General features: G+C 43.1%; 1 protein-coding gene and 1 long non-coding RNA gene across 2 annotated transcripts in view; both read right to left on the reverse strand.

Annotated features, from left to right (window-relative positions):
- The window catches only part of LOC126072666 (uncharacterized), a 128994-nt gene that overhangs the window by 76959 nt on the left and 29395 nt on the right, over positions 1-22640 (reverse strand). The window lies entirely within an intron of this gene.
- Positions 4747-8099, reverse strand: LOC126072665 (phospholipase A2, membrane associated-like). The gene is made up of 3 exons (XM_049878152.1): positions 7982-8099; positions 7662-7772; positions 4747-4889 (listed from the first exon to the last, which is right to left on the reverse strand). Exons 1-3 carry the CDS (start codon positions 8079-8081, stop codon positions 4747-4749), a joined length of 354 nt encoding a protein of 117 aa, XP_049734109.1. The 5' UTR covers positions 8082-8099.

The raw sequence follows: 22640 nt of genomic DNA on the forward strand, positions 1-22640 counted from the left end.
GAGTCAGAATCTACTCGACAGCAGTGGGTTTGGGTTTGGGTTTTTTTTTTTTAATCTTTACGGAAGCAGATTGCCAGGCCTTTCATCTGTGGTGCCACTGGGTGGATTTAAACCATCAATCTTCTGGTTAGTGGTTGAGGGTAAACCATTTGTGTCACCCAGGGACCTTTACAAGGATTAGGTGAGAAAATATATGTAAAGCACTTGGGGGTATGAACAGCACACTGTAAGCATGAGAAAGGTGGCAGCTATTTCCTTAAACGTAAGCTGTTATAATTAACCCCATCTTAGAGACGAGGAAACTGAGGCATGAAAAGTAAAGTGACTTGCCCCAAGCCTCACTTTTGTCAGAGTGGTAAAAGTTCTGAATCATGCTCTAAACCATGGTTTCTCAACCTTGACGCAACGATGTTTGGGGTCCGGTAGTTCTGTTTTGGGGGCCATCCTGTGCAGGATGTTTAGCAGCATCCCTGACCTCTAGTCACCAGGTGCCAGTAACACCACCCCCCCACCCACCATTGTGACAACAAGAAATACTCCACGCTGCTGTCGAGTCGATTTTGACTAATAGCGACCCTATCCCCCTGGGGAGGAAAATCACTCCCAGTTAAGAATCATTGTTCTAAAATGACCCTTGAGTTTATATTTCAAGAACCCTAATATATGATCCTAGGAAGAAGGACCTGGTGATCTACTTTGAAAAAACTTGGCCAATGAAAACCTTATGAATAGCAGCAGAACATTGCTTGATATAGTGCTGGAAGATGAACCCCTCAGGTTGGGAGGCTTCAAAGTATGACTGGGGAAAAGCTGCCTCCTCAAAGTAGAGTTGACCTTTATGATGTGACTGGAGTAAAGGTTTTGTGGACCTTCATTTCCTGATGTGGCAGAACTCAACAGGAGAAGAAATAGCTGCAAACCCCCATTAATAATAGGAATGTGGAGTGTATGAAGTATGAATCTAGGAAAATTGGAAGTCATAAAAAATGAAATGGATTAGTGAGCTAAAGTGGACTGCTATTGGCCGTTTTGAATTGAACAATCATATGGTCTGTTATGCCGGCAGTGACAAATTGAAGACGAATGGGTTGCATTCATCATCAGGAAGAACATTTCAAGATCTATCCTGAAGTGCAGCACTGTCAGTGATAGGATACTATCCATACATCCACAAGGAAGACCAGTTTCTATGACTATTGTTCAAGTTTATGCACCAACCACTAATACCAAAGCCAGAGAAATTAAAGATTTTTACCAACTTCTGCAGTCTGAAGTTGATCAAACATACAATCAAAATCCATTGCTAATTACTGGTGATTGGAATTCGAAAGTTGGAAACAAAGAAAGGTCAGTGGTTGGAGAATATAACCTTGGTGAAAGAGAGGGTGCCAGAGATCACATGATAAAAATTTTCTAGACCAATGACTTATTTATTGGAAATACCTTTTTTCAACAGCATAAACGGTGACTATACCCATAGACCTCATTAGGTGGAATATACAAGAATCAAATCAACTACATCTGTGGAAAGAGGCAACAGAGAGGCTCCATATCATCGTCAGAACAAGGCCAGGATCAACCTCGGAAGAGAATATCAATTGCTTACATGCAAGTTCAAGTTGAAGCTGAAGGAATTTAAAACAAGTTCACCAGAGCTAAAGTACGACCTTGAGTATATCCCACCTGAATTTAGCGACCATCTCAAGAATACATTTGACACATTGAATACTAATGACCCAACGCTAGATGAGTAGTGGGATGACATAAAGCACATCATACATGAAGGAAGCAAGAGGTCACTAAAAAGACAGGACAGAAAGAAAAGATCTAAATGGATGTCAGAAGAGGCTCTGAAACTTGCTCTTGAACACAGAGTAACAAAAGCGAATGGAAGAAATGATGAAGTAAAAGAGTTGAACAGAATATTTCAAAGGGTGGCTCAAGAAGACAAAGTAAAGTATAATGAAATGTGCAAAGATCTGGAGTTAGAAAACCAAAAAGGGAGAATATGTTCAGCATTTCTCAAGCTGAAGGAACTGAAGAAAAAATTCAAGTCTTGAATTGCAATATAGAAGGATTTTATAGGCAAAATATGGAACAATACAGGATGCATCAAAAGAATATGGAAGGAATATACAGAGTTACTGTACCAAAAAGAATTGGGCAACATTCAACCATTTCGGGAGGTAGCATATGATCAAGAACGGATGGTACTGAAGGAAGAAGTTCAAGCTGCACTGAAGGCATTGTTGAAAACCCAGGCTCCAGGAATTGACAGAATACCGGTTGAGATGTTTTAATAAACAGATGCAACATTGGAAGCACTCACTAGTCTATGCCAAGAAATCTGGAAGACATCTACCTGGCCGATCGATTGGAAGAGATCCATATTTGTGCCCATTCCAAAGAAAGGTGATCCAACAGAATGCAGAAATTATTGAATAGTATCGTTAATATCACACACAAGTAGAATTTTGCTGACACTTATTCAGAAGCAGTTGCAGCAGTACATCAAAAGGGAACTGCCAGAAATTCAAGCCCACTCAGAAGAGGGTGTGGAACCAGGAGTATTGTTGCTGATATCATGTGGATCTTGGCTGAAAGCAGAGAATACCAGAAAGTGGTTTACTTGTGTTTTATTGACTATGCAGAGGTATTCGACTGTGTGGATCATGACAAATTATGGACAACTTTGCTAAGAATGGAAACTCCAGAACACTTAATTGTGCTCGTGCAGAACCTATACGTAGACCAAGAGGAAGTCATTCAAACAGAAAAAGGAGATACTACGTGGTTTAAAATTAGGAAACGTGTGCATCAGTGTTGTATCATTTCACTATACCTATTCAGTCTGTATGCTGAGCAAATAATTTGAGAAGCTGGATTATCTGAAGGAGAAAGTGGCATGAGGCTTGGAAGAAGACTCATTAACAACCTGCTATATGCAGATAACACAACTTCACTTGCTGAAAGCAAAGAAGACTTGAGCACTTTCTGATGAAGACCAAAGACCACAGCCTTCAGTATGGATTACACCTCAACATAAAGAAAAGAAAAATCCTCACAGCTGGACCAAAAAGCAACATCATGATAAACAGAGAAAATACGGACGCTGTCAGGGATTTCATTTTACTTGGATCCACAATGAATGCCCATGTAAGCAGCAGTGAAGAAATCAAACGACATATTGCAATAAGCATATCTCCTGTAAAAGACCTCTTTAAAGTGTTAAAAAGCAAAGATGTCACTTTGAAGATTAAGTTGGACAACGAATAAAAAAGACTGAAGAAGAATTGATGCCTTTGAGTTATGCTGTTGGTGAAGAATATTGACTGTAGCAGACTTTCAGAAGAATGAAGAAGCCTTCCTGGAAGAAGTACATCCAGAATGTTCCTTGGTGGCTAGGATGGTGAGAATTTGTCTCACATACCTTGGGCGTGTTATCAGCAGGGAGCAGTCCCTGGTGAAGGACATCATGCTTGGTAAAGTAGAGGGTCAGGGAAAAAGAAGAAGCACCTCAACAAGATGGATTGACACAGTGGCTCCAACGGTGAGCTTGAACATAACAATGATTCTGAGGATGGTGTGGGGTAGATCTACTCGGTCCTATAGTGTCTCTATGATGGAAATGGAATCGACTTCACAGCAATGGGTTTAAATTCATAATACCTGCCACATAATGCGTGTGTATGCTATGTGCAACTCTCAACAGTTATTATCTTTGTGGCACATGGACACACACAGGGAGATATTTGCACATGGAAAGGTGCACACATGTAGTTATATAAGCTCGTGCACACAGTGAGTGCACCCTCATGACATAGCATCCCTTTCTGTACCAGCCAATGTTAGGCCTGAGTGGGCACCCGTAGCTATGAGCAGGGATGAGGAGATGCAACTATACTGGAATGCTTGGGGCTCAGACTCTCAATGCCCCTGCAGGGGATGAACACGCATGCACACATTTGCACATCCGCACATTAACATGTGCCTAGATGTCAGGAGGGATCAGTCCCTGGGGAAGGACATCATGCTTGGCAGAGTACAGGGTCAGCGGAAAAGAGGAAGACCCTCAACCAGGATTGACACAGGGACTGCAACAATGAGCTCAAGCATAACTACGGTTGTAAGGATGGCTCAGGACCGGGCAGTGTTTTTTTCTGTTGTGCGTAGGGTCACTATGTGTCGGAAATGACTCACCAGCACCTAAGAACAACAGCAACAAGATGTGTGCACAGCTGGCCTATATCTGCCATGTGCACATGGGGATGCCTGGTTTAAGGCTGACACATCTTCTTATTAGGTTCTGTGAAGTCTGAGTTGGCTCTGACTCATAGCGGCCCTATGTACAACAGAACCAAACACTGCTAGGTGTTGTGAGCACTTGTGCATATTCCCACAAATATGTGCATACGGTTTGCCAATGAAATGCTTTATTCAGAAGAGACTCCCAGGACTGTAGATGCTCCAGCTAAGCAGGAAGTTGGACTAGGAGGAGATCAGAGAAGCTACCATCAGAGAAATCTCCTGCTGACTGAGGAAGGAGAAGGAAGGGGCCAGGCATAAATCAGCCAGGCTTTGGCTTCTCATTCTGGGCAAGGATAGAAGAGGAGCCCCTGGCTTGTCTCTAGGATGGGAGAGAGGTATTTTCTTCATTCCCAGGGGACTTGGCCAGGGCAGGGAGTGGTGGTGTTAGAGAAGGAAACTCAGCATTGGGTGGTGAGGCTCTGGGGAAAGAGGCAGCTTTCAGCAGCTGGGGGTCTTCCCACTGCACTGCCCATTGGAGTAGTACTGGAACTTTTTATTATAGGTCTTCTGGTTTCTCGCCAAACAGTAGGCAGCATTTCTATCACATTGACACAGCTGGCTCTTGCAGGAGTCCTGTTTTGCTGAAATCACAAGAAAATAGACATGGGACAGGGGTTTAATACTTTATGACTTCTTCTGGGAACCCCGGGGGAGAAGACACAGTCCTTGATCTCCAGAAGTTCCTAGATGGAGACAAGCAACTACGTTCAGATATTTCTGATTAATGGAGACAGGATTCCTGCCCTCAGGAAGATAGTTTCCAGTCTGATGGAGACACACAGCATCCAAACATGGGAAGACTCTTTTATATGCCTTCCTAACTACCACTGTTTTCTCCTTCTTGCTAACAGATTTGTCCAGTGGGCCAAGTGCCCAGCCCCTGAGAATGGCTCCTGATTGATGTAAGCCAGCCAGTTTGCAGTGATTGATCTCTGGCTAACATGTGACCCCATTCTGGCCAATGAGTCACAGGAGAAGCTGCTGAGAACTTCTGGGAAGGATTATTTTCCTCCCTCAAAAGGGACGTGTACGATGGGAAAGCCTCTTTTGGAGTGTGAGGCCATGATGCTTGGAGCTGAACTTTGTGTCTTGACACCACGAGTTAGGTACTGCCAACATGGCAGAGCAGTGTCTAACAATATTGACAATATGGTTGAGAAGCTGCCCCAGCCTGGCATTGCTCTCTTCCAGACTTCTTGTTATGCAAGACTCATACATCCCCACTATCCTGATGCTTGCAACTCAAAGCCTTCTGAAGATACATGATCCCATGGAGAGGTCATAATGGGGAAGATGATCCTAAAGCACTTCTGATTCTAAAGAACTCAGGGTGTTGAGTGAGAGTCCATGATTTTTAAAAATCCTGCTCATGGATCTGCTGTCTGAGGACATTGAGCAAAGCCTTCTAGCCACCAGCTCATCCTTCTCTTCCCCTTCAGAGCAAAACTTTCTCCAAAAAATTTTCTGTACTTACTCTCTCTACTTCTTCATTTCCATTTATACCCCAACCCACTCCAGTCTGGCTTTGCCCTCACCACTTCATGGGGACAGCTCTCACTGAGCTCTTCCTGACCTTCCTGCCTCTAAATCCAAAGGATTCTTGACAATCCTTACCTTGGCAAACCCCTCTGTTAACCTGGCTCTTGTTAATCTTCTCCTCCTTTCTTGCAACCATCTTCTTACCAACTTTTTTGATCCTCCTTTGTCAGCTCTCCTCCTCCCTCTCTGATTATTCCTGCTCTATCTCCGTTCTGGGCCCTTCAGCATTAAACGGGTGATCATGTCCAGTTCTGCTGCTGACTCCTGATTTTACGCGTCCAGTGCAGACCCTTCCCCTGAGCTGCAAGTTCACACATCCAGCTGCCTGTTGGTCATCTCCTGGGTGTTCCAAGTCCCCTTCAACTCAATGTGTCCCAAACAAAACTCCTCCTCCTTCACCCCATGCCCCTGCCCAAGCCCTCTTCTTGTGGTCTTTATCTCAGTTGTGGTACTACCATCCATACAGTCACATGCCCACTTAACACCTTCCTATTCTAACCCCCTACCCAGTCAGTCACCAAACTCAGATAATTCTACCTCTCAAACGCATCTTAATTTCATTGTCCAACCCTTTCCATTTTGACCACCATTGTTTTATGTCAAAATCCTAGTATCTCTTGTCTGGATTCCGGTAATAGCCTTCTCACAGGTTCCCCTTCCATCCTGTCTCCATCCACCCTGCAGCCACAGTGAGTTCCCAGAAATGCAAATCTCATGTCACTCCTTTGCTAATACCTCCTTTTTGCTTTAAGATGGAATCTTGGTGGTGCAATGGTTAAGTGCTTGGCTGCTAACTGAAAGGTTGGTGATTCGAACTCACCCAGTGGCTGCATGGGAGAAAAGACCTGGCAATCTGCTCTCGTAAAGATTACAGCCTAGAAAACACTATTGGGAAATTCTACTCTCTCACCTGGGGTTGCTATGAGTTGAAAATCAAGTTGATGGCACCAAAAAAGAACAACAGTTGCTTTAGGATAAAATCTAAATGGAACATGGCCATGAAGGCCTTACTTGATCTGTTGTTCTTGTTGTTAGCTGTCATTGAGTTGGACCCGAACTCATGGGAATCCCATGCACAAATGAATGAAACACTGCCTGGTCCTGTGTCAACCCCATGATTGGTCGTGGATCAGATTCTTGTGATCCACAGAGTTTTCATTGGCTGATTTTCAGAAGTAGATCACCAGACCTTTCTTCCTAGTCCATCTTACTCTGGAAAGTCCACTGAAACCTGTTCAGCATCACAGCAACATGTAAGCCTTCACCAACAGATGGGTGGTGGCTGTGCATGTGGTGTATTGGCCAGGAATCAAACCTGCATGGAAGGTGAGAATGCTACTACTGAACCACCTTTGCTCCTAATTGTCTTGATCTAGCCCCTTCCTATCTCTCCAGCATTGCCTCTCACCACTCCTTCTTTTCCCCACATGGCTCTGTTCAGCAACACAGAATTGCTTGCAGTTCCCCTGAGTTCCCCTGAGCACACTCCAGGTTTTGACTATGTTGTTGCCTCTTCCTGTACTGCTCATCCACCTTGGCTATCCCTGTACAGTGTTTATGACTCAGCCTAGAGGCCACCACTTTCAGGAACCTCCCTGGAACTTCACGCTGTGTTAAGGGCTCCTTCTTTTTGTTTATTTCCTATTGGAGTCTTTACCGTATTGGGCTTTCATTTTCTTACCTCTCACTCAACTATGAGCCTCTGAGGCAGGGACAATATCCCTCTATATTTCTACATCTGGTGCCCAGCCCAGTACTCAGCACAGTGGACACTGAATAAGGAAATCGTGTGGGGTCGTAGAACTGTGTCTTACCACAGACAATTTGGCTTCCACTCTTGGTAAACTTGTAATTCAGAAATTTGGTGCCACACCTACGTTTCTCCAGACGTTTATAGCAGCAGTCGTGTTCAGCGCAGCACCTGTGATGAGGACATCCCATTGGGGCCACTTTCCCACAGCTCAAAGGAGCTAGCCTTCCCCGGCTCTCACCTCCTTTACCCTGGAGAGACATGGTGACTCTGGAGCCTAGAGCAGAGTTTCCACCCTGCTGGCTGTGTTTCCAGCCTCGACCCCCTGGGGTTATGTGGCAGAAGTGAGCAGGGGGGAGAGAGATGAAGAGCGGCCTCTCCGATCTGTCGCATCCTTGGGGGATCCTTTGCCACCAACACCACAGTGGCAACCATAGAAACCATAGCTGGATGTAGCTTCCTTTCCTGTTACCAACCGGATCATTTTTCGGAAATCCAGTAAACTCCCCTGGACTTGCAGCTTGAAGGAAACTGGTTGCTGTTGGGGACTGGGCCCTGTGTCCTGCCTCCCTGCCCCTCTCTTCACTCCCTTTCTCCACCCTGCTGGTCTCTATCCCTGTCCCCCTTGGAGAGGCCTTGCTGCCGTGAGAAGGAAAACTGGGAGATGGGGTTGCTTCTTGCCCTGGCCTGTCCCCCTTAGGGTCAAGATCAGGGTCAGCTCTTACCCAAGGCCATGATTACTACCAACAGCAGGAGGGTCTTCATGCTGAGAGTTCCGTGAGGGAGAAGTGCAGGTGGGTTTTTCTAGATTTCTCTCCCAGGTGGTCCCCAGATTCTTTCTTTGGCCCTGTGCTCTCCTACTCACATTCACCAACCCTGGAGAATGGGTTTTGCAAAGGAGCACACAGAAGGGTGACACCCTTCATCACACACAAGGTGTACAGGAGAGCTTTCCAGTGATGCATGCAGACACGCACGCACTCCTGACTTCCGAACTCCGTTGAGCAGTTTCATGCACACAAGCCCTCAGAGCCAGCTAGATCCCACATAATACACTAATGAAATGCCCACAATCCTCTTCAAATGGAGAGTTCCTGGGAGGTTGGGACCAGGTTCTTCCCAACGACAGGGAATTTCCCAAGGTCAAAGCTGTGTCTGCCCCGTTAGACACATGTTGCATGTCCCCACACTGAACTCAAGGCTTGGTAATTCCATCCAGGGAGTCTGATCCCAATATTTTTCTCCAGTACCCTCTCTTTGCAAGACTTTCTAATCCCTTACACACAGACACGTACACAGACACATGCTCTCTCTCTCTCACACACACACACACTCACTCTTTTGCACTCAAACACTTGTGCAAGCGTCCTTCCATACAACACACTCACAGACCCACACAACACCCCTGTGTAATATACCCTCTTGTACACAACAAACCCTGCACACGCATGCATGTGCACTTACATGTCCATCTATGCATGCATGCACACATATGCGCCCAGATACACAACACAGCTACTCTCCAAGGCAGCAAGTGGGCATTACTTTCTGGGTATTTACCTCTCACAGGATGTCAGAGCCCATACCTCCAAGTGACTGTCATGTCTATTCCAAACTCCAGCTCTCCTTAAATAGCTACTTCCTCTGGGAGGCTGGGAGTGGTGAGGGGTGGGAATGAAGGCAGGGTCAGTAGGTGGACTCACAGTTTGGCACATTTATGCTCCTGGTAAATCCCTACCCTTTCCGCTCATCAGCTGGGAGGACAGAACTGAGGATGGAAAAAACTGTTGTGTCATTGGACAGGTACCAGAATAAATTTCAAGAGATTTTGAAGTGTTTACCATGGATTTAGCTCCCGACTGAGTAAATTTCCCAAACTGGCTCTGGGTATGACCATCAATCACCTGCCTGCACCCACCTTCTAGGGTGAGCAGGGACTGTCAACTGTTTCAGGCTGGAGACTCATTGCAGAGACAGTGGTGCCATTGACTGAGGGGAGGTGGCTGTTTTCTTCTGCTAAATGTGGCTTCTGGGACTAAGAAAGAGGGCATGCATTCATTCATTCACAGCAAGCACAACCTACATCTCTACAAACTTCCGGGCCCTGTGCAAGCCCTTTGGGAAGGGATAACGATTAGACCCGAGTCCTGCTGGTGTACCATCTTCATGATCGTTAATATGTTTGAGTCCATTGTTTTGGCTAATGTGTCAATCCATCTAATTGAGGGTTTCCTTTGTTTTCACTGAGCCTCTACTTTATCAAATGATGTCCTTTTCCAGCGATTGGTTTTTCCAATGATGTCTCCAAAGTACGTTTGTCATACTGTGGTGGCTTATGTGTTGTTTTAATGCTGGGAGCATTAAGATGACACCATTATTTCAAATACCAGCCTGGTCACCCGTGAGGGACAAGTTTCAGCAGGGCTTCCAGACTAGGAAGAAAGGCCTGGAGATCTGATTATAAAGATCAGCCAGTGAAAACCCCATTAGATTTTCTTAGATTTCTCAGCAAGCTCCCAGGCTAGAATGCTAACAACTGCAATTTCTGGTCTCATTTGTAGCTAGTTTTCTGGACTAGATTTAAGTTCTGTAAATAAGATACAGCTGTATGAGACTCGAATTCAGAACTAATTTAAGTGGGAAAGGATCAGGGTATAAGGCATCCATTTTGCTGGTTCAGTTTGTAGCAGAGAAGTTGTGACTCAAGAGCAGAGGCTCAAGCAGCACCAGCTTCTTCTCCTTTTTTAAACATAATTTACTTAATTTTTATTGTTACTGTTGTTGAGAATAAACCCATTGCTGTTGAGTCAATTCTGACACATAGCAACCCTGTAGGATAGAGTAGAACTACTCCATATGATTTCCAAGGATGTAATCTTTTTTTTAGATATGGTAATCACTTGTTTTACTGTGCTTTCGATGACGGTTTACAGAGAAAATTATTTCTCATTAAATAATTAATATAGCATTTTTTTGTGAGATTGGTTGCCAACCCAGTGATATGTCAACATTCTCCGCTTCTCAACCTTGGGTTCCCCATTTCCATTCCTCCAACTTTCCTATCCCCTCCTCCGTTCTCACCCTTGCCACCGGGCTGGTGTGACCATTTGGTCTTGTATGTTATTGTTTTTTTATGGGCTTATCTAATCCAGGGCTGTAATCTTTACAGGAACAGATTGCCACGTCTTTCTCCCATGAAGCTGCTGGTGGGTTTAGACCACTGACCTTTGAGTTAGCAGCCAAGTTTTTAACCACTGTGCAACCAGGGCTCCTTCTGTTGAGCATATACACAGCCAAATATACACCAATTCAATAATTTCAGTGACATTCAACAATTTCAATGAATAATTGGGTGGCATTGATTGATTACATTCTTCAAGCTGTGCAACCATTCTCACCCTCCGATTCTGAATTGTTTCTCCCTCATTAATATAAACTCATTGGGTTCTAAAGTTCCTAGCTAATCTTTTGAGTTGTTGTTGTCAGTTTGATCTTATATAAATCTTACAAGAGAATAATGCTCAAGGCAGACATTCTTACTAATTAAGCTAAGCTGTTGTTTAGTTTAAGGAAGACTTCAGGGGATATTTTTGGTTCAAGGTTGAAAGATTATTTCAGGGCACTATTTTTTGGCTTCTGCCAGGCTCCATAGGTCCAGAAAGTCTGGAGTCCATAAGAATTTGAAATTATGCTCTGCATTTCTCCCTTTTGACCAGGAGTCTTATATAGAATCTTTAATCAAAATGTTCAGTAACGGTACTCAGGTACCATCCAGCTCTTTTGGTCTCATGGTGAAGGAGAGAGTTGTTCATGAGGCCAGTTAGCCACACATTTCATTTCTTCTTCCTATTCCTGACTCTCCTTCTTCCTCTGTTGCTCTAGGTGAATAGAGACCAATTGTTGTGCCTAGGACGGCCATTGAGCAGCTGCTTCTTAATTTGACAAGTCAGCTTCCTGATTGTGTCAGGGGCACAAGTTACCTCTGTGGCTCGGTTGCGAGGTGTGGCTTTGAGAGTTGTTTTTAGAAGCTTAGTTTACATAGTCTGTTTCTCGAAGCTTTTAATCCCTCCCAGTTTCTAGTAGCTAAAGTGAACTCTGCCTGACATAGCAGTTGGTACCAGGGATGGTTGCAAACAAAGACTCTCAAGAAATGATAATGTGAAATTGGTTATCTTATCTGGTTGTGTTCGATGATAGTGAGGAACCCAACAGCACCATAGGATCGGCCAGTGGTAGTCCACGACGTGCAGTGCTGAAACAGTTACTAAATATCACCTGTGGCCACTTGGAAGAATCCAAAGCAGGCTTTGTCACATGGAGTAACTGCTGGAATAAACTATTGTCATAAAAATATAAAGACTGTGCAGTGGGTTGAATTTCTCTGTTTTAGAGAGTTCAAAGAAAGAAAATGATAAGCTCAGAGTTTTCAAGTTCTATCTCATAATATGGACTGATGACGAGGAAAACTTGTATGGCTGCCATAAAATAATCTTTTATCTTTTGCGGCCTTGGGCTAATGTAGCAAAAAACTAGTCATGCCATTTATTATTTCAGGTTATGGAATGATAATATGGGTGGAATTCTCAGCCTCATCAACTCTCTTATGTGCAAGTTAGAGTATTGACTGGGAGAAAAATAGACCCCAAGAATTAGAATGGGCGTACTTAGATAGGCTCAGATTATCTAAATACCCCAAATGCATTTAACCGGCTTGTTTATTCTGTGCAGAAGACAGATGAATCTTGGAGGGTGACCATGGGTTATTGGAATTTATATACGTTTTAACTCCATTTGAAGCTGTAATTCCATCTTTAGTCTTCTCCCTGAGCAAATCAACTCAGCCCCTGACACCCAAAATACAGATATGCATTATTAAATGCTTTCTTTCTCTATTTCAAAGAGAGGAGCAGTTGCTTTCACCTAGCAGAAACAGCAGTACACTTTTACTGTGCATGGCTGTATGGATGTCAATCAGCTTCTTTTCTCTGCCACCCCAATGCTGGACCAAAGGGGTAATGAATAAAGCAGTCATGGAGGTAGGGTGGTCCCTGGGTGGTGCAAACAGTTAACACTCTTGGCTGCTAACCGAAAGTTGGAGATTTGAGTCCACCCAAGGCACCTCAGCAGAAAGGCCTGGAAATCTACTTCCAAAAACTCCACCACTGAAAAAACTATGGAGCATAGTTCTACTGCACTACACGTGGGGTTACCATGAGTCAGAAAAGACTTGATAGCAACTGGTACTGGTAACTGGTTGTATGGGTGGAGGTTTTGCATGGGTGCACCGACAAACACTTCTCCCTTCCACAGCTAATCTGAATACCTCTGAGACTAATTCTGAGCCTCTAAAATGACATCATATCTCAGTGAGGACAATCACCTGACAATTATATTGGATCACTGCCAACATGGTGGAGGGAGTTATTTTCTTCATTCAAATAAACAATTATTTTATATGCAAATATGCTTCTCATTATCATAATGCTCTGTCAGCATCTCAGATATTAATTTACTAAATGCTTTATTCACTGTCATGCACACAACATGGCTTCTAACCTAGGGAATCATTGTAGAAGAAATGAAGTCAAGGAATATTTGATACTTTTAGCATTTGCTAGTATTCCCATGTACCCCATCACCCAGAAGCATTTGGCCTTTTAGAACTCATCATTTGGGAGACAAAAGTTGGCAATATTGAGACGCTAGCCTGTGGGTTGTGATATATGCTCTGAGTCAACAACCAATGTTTGATGCTATTTCTCCTATAGCCAAGAATACATGGATCTAGGACCCAAGGGCTTGAGGTGGGCATGGCACTAATGTACGTCACGACTTCTTGCAAAATGTTTGTTTTCCATCCATGCAACTTTGGATTCTATTGATTTAAAAATATTAGTACCCAAGTGAGGAGTACCTTCACTAGGACATGCAAAATTCATTCAATTAAGCTGAAGTTAAGATTACCACATGGTCATTTGGTATCTTCGTGTCACTGGCACAATAGGCTCAAAGGGGGAATCACTTAATTGGAAGTGAGGCACTAAAAGGGGAAGAAGGGTATGTATGGCACTTGAATAAAAAAAGGGATGGACTATGAGATATCTATGGACTGACTCACTCAACATCTATTTCAACTCCTTCTAGTGTACCTACCTGTGCTACAGAGGCTGGAAAGTTAAAACTTTCTACATTTCTAAGATTTCTTTGCATGTAAAGTTCCATGTATTTTAAGATCTTGTCTCTCAGATACATTTGTGTGAGATTTGAAATCAGAATTGAATGAACGGGAAAAGGGCAGGACATGAGGCATCGACTTGCTGGTGTAGATAGTAGTGGTGGAGACATGCTTCGGGTGGTGGAAGCGGTGGCAACGGCTTCGTGATTTGATGAGCAGCTTCCAGTTGTGGCAGAGGCTGCAGCTCCGTTAACAGAGCAGTTCTGAGATGTGACTGGGGAGTCTTTTCTGGAAACTCAGCCTAGGGCTGGCTTCACCAGAACTTCTAAGAATGCACTGCCCTTTTTATAAATACCCTTCTTATTAAACAAGCTAGACCTCAAACCATGATTAATACTCTAGGGGAAGTGTGTTGGGGGCATTCGGGGCAGAGGGAGCTGTATGTGCTATGGCCACATACATGGAGGAAGTGCAATGCTGTTAAAGGATGTGAGATAAGGCTAGTTGGATGGAGCGCAGGGAGTGAAATGTAGGTGGAGAGGTCAGCAGGGGTCAGATTACTCCAGTCCTCCTTGGCTCAGTCTATGGCAATGGGAAGCCATGTTTTAAAAGATGGAATATTATTGATCAGCCTTTATCTTCCATCAAGAGAGTATTTTAAGAGAGGGTAAGAGATCATAGTGCAATGGGTAGGTTTAAGCTAGATGTGAAGAGAACATCATTTTTGGAGAATGGTTTTAAGACTCAGAGGCAGCCAGAGGCTAAAGGCATTGGAAAGACTTTTAGGAAGAGGCCAAGAGATCATTTAGGGAACTGGATAAAGCAAGTCTCCTCAAGTAGCAGGGCACTGGACTTCATGGCCTTTCTTGGACAATGCAGCCTGGTTAAGTCCAGACCTCCCTCCCAGGCTGGCCGCATCCCTCCATTCCTCAGACTTCTATTTGGGCTTTGACCCAAAGACACAATTTCACCTCTCAGAATCGACTCGATGGCACTGGGTTTGGGTTTTGGTTTTCATCTTTTCCAGAGAGCATACTTCATTCTGTTTTCCACTTCAAAAATTTGGCATCCCAGAATGGCCATCTCACATTCACTCCACCCTGGCCTGATTGCTCTGCTCCTATCATAAATCTCTCAGCACAATTATGAATGTGTGCTTTTCCCTCCTGCTTAAAATGAGTAGGACCGCAAGTAATCCCCCTTTTCATGTATCTCACTTGAAAGGACTGCCCTGAGGGATAAGTCTCCTTCCTACCTGTCATAGATTGAACTATATCCCCCCAAAGTATGTGTCAACTTGGTTAGGCCATGATTCCCAGTACTGTGTGACTGTCCTCCACTTTGTGATTGTAATTTTATTCTAAAGAGGATTAGGATGGTATTGTAACACCCTTACCCCAGCCACATCCCTGCTCTGATGTAAAGGGAGTTTCCCTGGGGTGTGGCCTGCACCACCATTTATCTCTCAAGAGATAAAAAGGAAAGGGAAGTGAGCAGCGAGGGGGGACTTCATACCACCAAGAAAGCACTGCCAGGAGCAATCCATGTCCTTTGGACCTGGAGTTCCTGCATGAAGAACCTCCAAATCCAGGGGAAGATTGCTGACAAGGGCCTTTCTCCAGAGCTGACAGAGAAAGAAAGCATTTCCCTGGAGCTGACATCCTGCATTTGGACCTTTAGCCTACTAGACTGTGAGAAAATCAATTTCACTTTTTAAAGCCATCCACTTGTGGTATTTCTGTTATAGGAGCACTAGAAGACTAAGACATTTCCTATTTCTGCAATAAGCAAAAAGCTGTGTTTTTATAAGGTGCTGCATATCTTTTCAGGTTGTTGTTATTGTTATCTGCCATCTAGTTGGCCCTCAATTAATGGCGACCCCATGCACAACAGAATGAAACACTGCCCAGGCCTGTGCCATACCCATGATTGCTTGTGGATTGGATCCTTTGGATATTGTTGTTGTTGTTAGGTGCCATCAAGTAGGTTCCGACTCATAGCAACCCTATGTACACTAGAACAAAACACTGCCTAGTCCTGAGCCATCCTCACAATCGTTGTTATGCTTGAGCCCATTGTTGCAGCTACTGAGTCAATCCATCTTGTTGAGGGTCTTCCTCTTTTCCTCTGACTCTGTACTTTACCAAGCATGATGTCCCTCCTGGCAACATGGCCAAAGTATGTAAGACACACTGTCACCATCTTTGCTTCTAAGGAGCATTACGGTTGTACTTCCTCCAAGACAGATTTGTTCGTTCTTTTGGCAGTCCACGGTATGTTCAATATTCTTTGCCTATGACACAATTCAAAGCTGTCAATTCTTCTTCAGTCTTAATTATTCATTGTCCAGCTTTACATGCATATGATGCTATTGAAAATAGCATGGCTTGGGCCAGGCACACCTTAGTCTTCAAGGTGACATCTTCGATTTTCAACACTTTAAACAGGTCCTTTGCAGCAGTTTGCCCAGTGCAACGCGTCTTTTGATTTCTTGAATGCTGCTTCCATAGCTGTTGATTGTGGATCCAAGTAAAATGAAATCCTTGGCAACTTCAATCTTTTCTCCGTTTATCATGATGCTTCTTATTGGTCCAGTCGTGAGGATTTTTGTTTTCTTTGTATTGATGTCTAATCCATACTGAAGGCTGTGGTCTTTGATCTTCATCAGAAAGTCCTTCAAGTCCTCTTTACTTTCAGCAAGCAAAGTTGTGTCATCTACATAACGTAGGTTCTTAATGAGTCTCCCTCGAATCCTGATGTCCCATTTATCTTCATATACTCCAGCTTCTCAGGTTATTTGCTCAGCATACAGTTTGAATAGGTATGGTGAAAGGATACAACCCTGACACGCACCTTTCATGACTTTAAACCATGCGGTATACCCTTGTTCTGTTCGAACAACTGCCTCTTGATCTATGTACAGGTTCCTTGTGATCACGATTAAGTGTTCTGGAATTCCCATTCTTCATAATGTTATCCATAATTTATTATGACCCACACAGTCGAATGCCTTGGCATAGACAATAAAACACAGGTAAATGTCCTTCTAGTATTCTCTGCTTTCAGCCAGGATCCAAATGACATCAGCAATGATATCCCTGGTTCCACATCCTCTTCTGAATCTAACCTGCATCTCTGGCAGTTCCCTGTTGATATACTGCTGCAGCCACTTTTGAATGACCTTCATCAATATTTTGCTTGCATGTGATATTAATAATATTGTTTGATAACTTCCACATTCACTTGGATCACCTTTCTTGGGAAGAGGCATAAATACGGACCTCTTCCAGTTGGATGGCCAGGTAGCTGTCTTCCAAATGTCTTGGCATAGACGAGTGAGCACTTCCTGCACTGCATCCATTTGTTGAAATATCTCAATTGGTATTCTGTCAATTCCTGGATCTTTGTTTTTTGCCAGTGTGTTCAGTGCAGCTTGGACTTCTTCCTTCAGTACCATTGCTTCCTGATCATATGCTACCTCTTGAAATGGTTAAATGACTAATTCTTTTTGGTACCATGACTCTGTGTATTCCTTCTGTCATCTTTTGATGCTTCCTGCATCATTTAATATTTTCCCTGTAGAATTCTTCACTATTGCAACTCGAGGCTTGATTTTTATCTTCAGTTCTTTCAGCTTGAGAAATGTCAAGCGTTTTCTTCCCTTTTGGTTTTCCATTTCCAGCTCTTTGCGAATGTCATTATAACACTTTACTTTGTCTTCTCAAGCTGCCCCTTGAAATCTTCTACTCAGTTCTGTTTAGTGAATGTGTATCCAATCTAATATGTGGGTACAAAAGACTCTTTGGATGTTAGTACATGTCTATCCATTCTTTCCACCAGTCAAGGAGCTTCTCAGTCTAGGAGATCTCCAAGCTTAAGAACGTGCCTTTTCTTTCAGACTGAGAACCCCTTGAGAATACGGAGTAGTCTTTCCCATCAGATGGTAAAGGCCCTGCAACTCATATTCCTGCATCTCTCCACACCACACTCCATGAAGGTGTAAGAGAGTTGTACCTTCAATCCAAAGCAAATAGAGAGGAGATGAGTGGGAAAGTCCTTTGTAGAGAAAAAGCTGTAGGCATTGAAAAAAAACAAACCACTTGCTGTCGAGTTGATTCCAACTCATGGTAACATTTATATGCAGCCGAGTTGATTCCCGATTCATAGCAACCCCATGTGAGAGAGTAGAACTGTCTCATGGGGTTTTCTTGGCTATGATCTTTATGGAATGAAATAGCAGATCCCCAGGTCTTTCTCCCAAACAGCCGCCAGGTAGGTTTGAACCACCAACCTTTTGGTTAGTAGCTGAGTGCTTAACTGTTGTGCCGCCAGGGATCCTTGGTGACCGTCAGGGGGATCAAAACTGAGTCCCCTTCTTCTGTTGAGCTGAAAACTCAGAGTGGACTTGCTATAGGCTAACAAGGTAAGATGGTGAGCTACAGTTCATCTTATTCCCCTAGCACTTAGCACAGGGCCTGTTGAAGGGTAAGGGCTCGGTAAACATGTGTTGAATGAAAACATGGGAAATATGTGGGTTCGAAGGACCCATCCCAAGCACCCAGTAATAGGGCAGCAAAGTTAACTCTAGGCCCCCACCTTTGGAAGGCTCTGAGCTGACTGATAAGCTACTTGTCCGGGTCGTGATTTGTTCTCAATGGGACAGAACTACATCCAAAATTTCTAGAGCCCCAGGACATGAAGCTGAGAAGATCTAGGGAAACAAATGCTCATGGATTCTTGAAGAGTTTGTGTTTGGTTTAAATCATGAATTTGATTTCTTCACAACAAATAGGGTTCTGCAAATAGGTGCTCTCGTTAGTGCTGGCTGCCCATTCAGCCATTTCCTTAATTAATGTTTTGAGTTTGTCCAACCGCAGTAAAAATCTCCTTTGACTCCAGATGGAGCCAGGAACTTCTGCAACCAGATGTCCCTAAGACCATCAGAGGTCAGTGGAGACTGTGGTCAGGGCTGCAGGAAGCATGTTCTCTTCTGTGCTCAGCAGCCAGCATCCTGGGGTTGACCCTGTCCTGCCCAGGAGAGAAGGCCCATCCTGGGACTAGACTCCTCCTTGGCTTTGAGATGTGAAGTCAAGCAGCTGGGAGGCCAGGAGCCTCATATGACCACTGTTCTATGGATCAGTTGAGCGATGAGCATGCGGATGGGTTGCTGTTGGAAACTTGAAGACATCACCCTGGAAAAGGGAGAGCTAGACCCTGATTCAGAATGAACATTATGCTTAGAATAAAAAAATAAAAAAGGCCCTTAAAAAGTATTGAGCTCTTATCTCTTCTTATAGATGGGGAAACTGAGGCTCAGATAGTTCATGGAAGAACTGGAATGCCCATCCTCTTTGAGACTTTACACTGTGCTGTGCCTTAAGCATGTTCCTGCTAGCCAAGAGTTTGGCAGTTCGAATTTACCAGTCATTCTGCAGGAGAAAAGACCTGGTGATCTGCTCCTGTAAAGATTACAGCCTAGGAAACCCTATGGGGGCAGTTCTATTTCGTCATACAGGATCGCTATGAGTCAGAATCAATGGCACACAACAACAACAGCAATGACAACAACAACAACAACATGACTATCTGGGAACATGATGTTTGTAAAATACAGCCACCTCCCTCATCTTGTTTGCCACCTATCTTAAGACCCTCCTTCAAGTAATATTATGTCCTTGCTAACACCAAAGTAGCCCTTGTCTGAGTAGGACAAAGCCCAGCAGTGACCTTTACAGTCTCTAGAACATGACATGCACTTCCTTGTACAAGTGCAAATATTTGGTGGCCCTATTTTTTTATAAGCTGACATGTTACATTTCACTCAGGTAAATGAACTTCCGGTCTCAACTGGTTGATTTAGTTAAAGCAAGGTGTGCCAATGCCTTTGGGAAAAAAAAATGAGAGTGAGTCAGGAAGGGAGCCAGTGAAAACAGCCCTTTAAAGCTTGATATTTTTAAAATAACCAGAAAAACCACTGGTTAGCATTGCCGTGAAAATGCTTATTTCCTTGTACGTTTTTCTTCCTTCCTTATTTTGAGAGCAGAAATCAGAGGGTAGAGACTGGGTCCTCTGGTAATGTTTGTTTCATGCCTATCATTCAGCAGCCTGGAGATCACCAGGGAGCTTGTTAGAAATGCAAAACACTCACCCCAAACCTATTAGCTCAAAATCTGCATTTTAACAAGACCCTGGGTGATTTTTTTTTTTTTTTTTTTTTTAAACCAGTTGGCAGTAGAGTCAATTCTGACTCATGGGGACTCCATGTATGTCAGAGTAGAATTGTGCTCCATACATACGGTTTTCAATGGATGGTTTTTGGGAAGTAGATCTCTAGATTTTTCTTTTGTGGCATCTCTGGGTGGATGTGTTAGCAGCTGAGCTCCTAACCATTTGTACCACCCTGGGGCTCCAGGTGATTGGCAACACCAAACCAAACCTGTTGCAGGTGAGTTAATTCTAACTCATAGTGACCCTATAGAGCAGAGTAGAACTGTCCAATAAGATTTCCAAGGCTGTAAATCTTTACAGATGCAGATTGCCACATTTTTCTCCTGTGGAGCTGGTGGTGGCTTTGAACCACTGACTTTTCAATTAGTAGCTAAATGCTTAACCACTATACCACCAGGGCTCCTAGGCGATTGGTAGACATGGTAAAATTTGAAACACACTGCCTTAGAGAACCAAAATGCATCCAACATAAAATAGGCCCTGAATCCAGAAACAAAATAAAATCTTTACTATGTGTTATAATCAAAAATATATTTAATCATTTAAAAGCACTTTTTTTATTACAATAATAATATTGTTTATTAATAGACTATTTTTATAACTGGTTCAGATTACCAAAGAATCGAATGGAGATAGTACAAAGAGTTCCCAAATACCCAAACACATAGCTCGTCCTAGTATTAACAATGCATTGGTGTGGTACATTTGTTACAATTGATGAACCAATATTGATACATAACTATTATGTGAAGTGCATAGTTTATATTAGGGTTTACTCCTTGTATCTACAGTTCTAAGGGTTTTCAAACCCCCGCCATTGCTCCGCTGACCTTTGAAGCATTCATTTTATCCTGGAAACTTCTTTGCTTTTGGTCCAGTCCAGTTGAGCTGACCTTCCATGTATTGAGTATTGTCCTTCCCTTCACCTAAAGCAGTCCTTATCTACTAATTAATCAGTAAATAACCCTCTCCCACCCTCTCCCTCCCCACCTCGTAACCACAAAAGTACGTGTTCTTCTCAGTTTATACTATTTCTCAAGATCTTATAATAGTGGTCTTATACAATATTTGTCCGTTTGCCTCTGACTGATTTCACTCAGCATAATGCCTTCCAGGCTCCTCCATGTTATGAAATGTTTCACAGATTCGTCACTGTTCTTTATCGATGCGTAGTATTCCATTGCGTGAATATACCGCAATTTACCCATTCATCCATTGATGGACACCTTGGTTGCTTCCAGCTTTTTGCTATTGTAAACAGAGCTGCAATAAACATGGGTGTGCATATATCTGTTTGTGTGAAGGCTCTTGTTTCTCTAGGGTATATTCCGATGAGTGGGATTTCTGGGTTGTATGGTAGTTCTATTTCTAACTGTTTAAGATAACGCCAGATAGATTTCCAAAGTGGTTGTACCATTTTACATTCCCACCAGCAGTGTATAAGAGTTCCAATCTCTCCGCAGCCTCTCCAACATTTATTATTTTGTGTTTTTTGGATTAATGCCAGCCTTGTTGGAGTGAGATGGAATCTCATCGTAGTTTTAGTTTGCATTTCTCTAATGGCTAATGATCGAGAGCATTTTCTCATGTATCTGTTAGCTGCCTGAATATCTTCTTTAGTGAAGTGTGTGTTCATATCCTTTGCCCACTTCTTGATTGGGTTGTTTGTCTTTTTGTGGTTGAGTTTTGACAGAATCATATCGATTTTAGAGATCAGGCGCTGGTCGGAGATGTCATAGCTGAAAATTCTTTCCCAGTCTGTAGGTGGTCTTTTTACTCTTTTGGTGAAGTCTTTAGATGAGCATAGGTGTTTGATTTTTAGGAGCTCCCAGTTATCGGGTTTCTCTTCATCATTTTTGGTAATGTTTTATATTCTGTTTATGCCTTGTATTAGGGCTCCTAAGGTTGTCCCTATTTTTTCTTCCATGATCTTTATCGTTTTAGTCTTTATGTTTAGGTCTTTGATCCACTTGGAGTTAGTTTTTGTGCATGGTGTGAGGTATGGGTCCTGTTTCATTTTTTTGCAAATGGATATCCAGTTATGCCAGCACCATTTGTTAAAAAGACTATCTTTTCCCCAATTAACTGACACTGGGCCTTTGTCAAATATCAGCTGCTCGTATGTGGATGGATTTATATCTGGGTTCTCAATTCTGTTCCACTGGTCTATGTGCCTGTTGTTGTACCAATACCAGGCTGTTTTGACTACTGTGGCTGTATAATAGATTCTGAAATCAGGAAGAGTGAGGCCTCCCACTTTCTTCTTTTTCAGTAATGCTTTGCTTATCCGAGGCTTCTTTCCCTTCCATATGAAGTTGGTGATTTGTTTCTTTATCACCTTAAAAAATGACATTGGAATTTGGTTCAGAAGTGCATTGTATGTATAGATGGCTTTTGGTAGAATAGACATTTTTACTATGTTAAGTCTTCCTATCCATGAGCAAGGTAAGTTTTTCCACTTAAGTATGTCCTTTTGAATTTCTTGTAGTAGAGCTTTGTAGTTTTCTTTGTATAGGTCTTTTACATCCTTGGTAAGATTTATTCCTAAGTATTTTATCTTCTTGGGGGCTACTGTGAATGGTATTGATTTGGTTATTTCCTCTTCGATGTTCTTTTTGTTGATGTAGAGGAACCCAAGTG

Source organism: Elephas maximus, chromosome 3 (assembly GCF_024166365.1).
Source record: "Elephas maximus indicus isolate mEleMax1 chromosome 3, mEleMax1 primary haplotype, whole genome shotgun sequence".
Classification (NCBI taxonomy): domain Eukaryota; kingdom Metazoa; phylum Chordata; class Mammalia; order Proboscidea; family Elephantidae; genus Elephas; species Elephas maximus.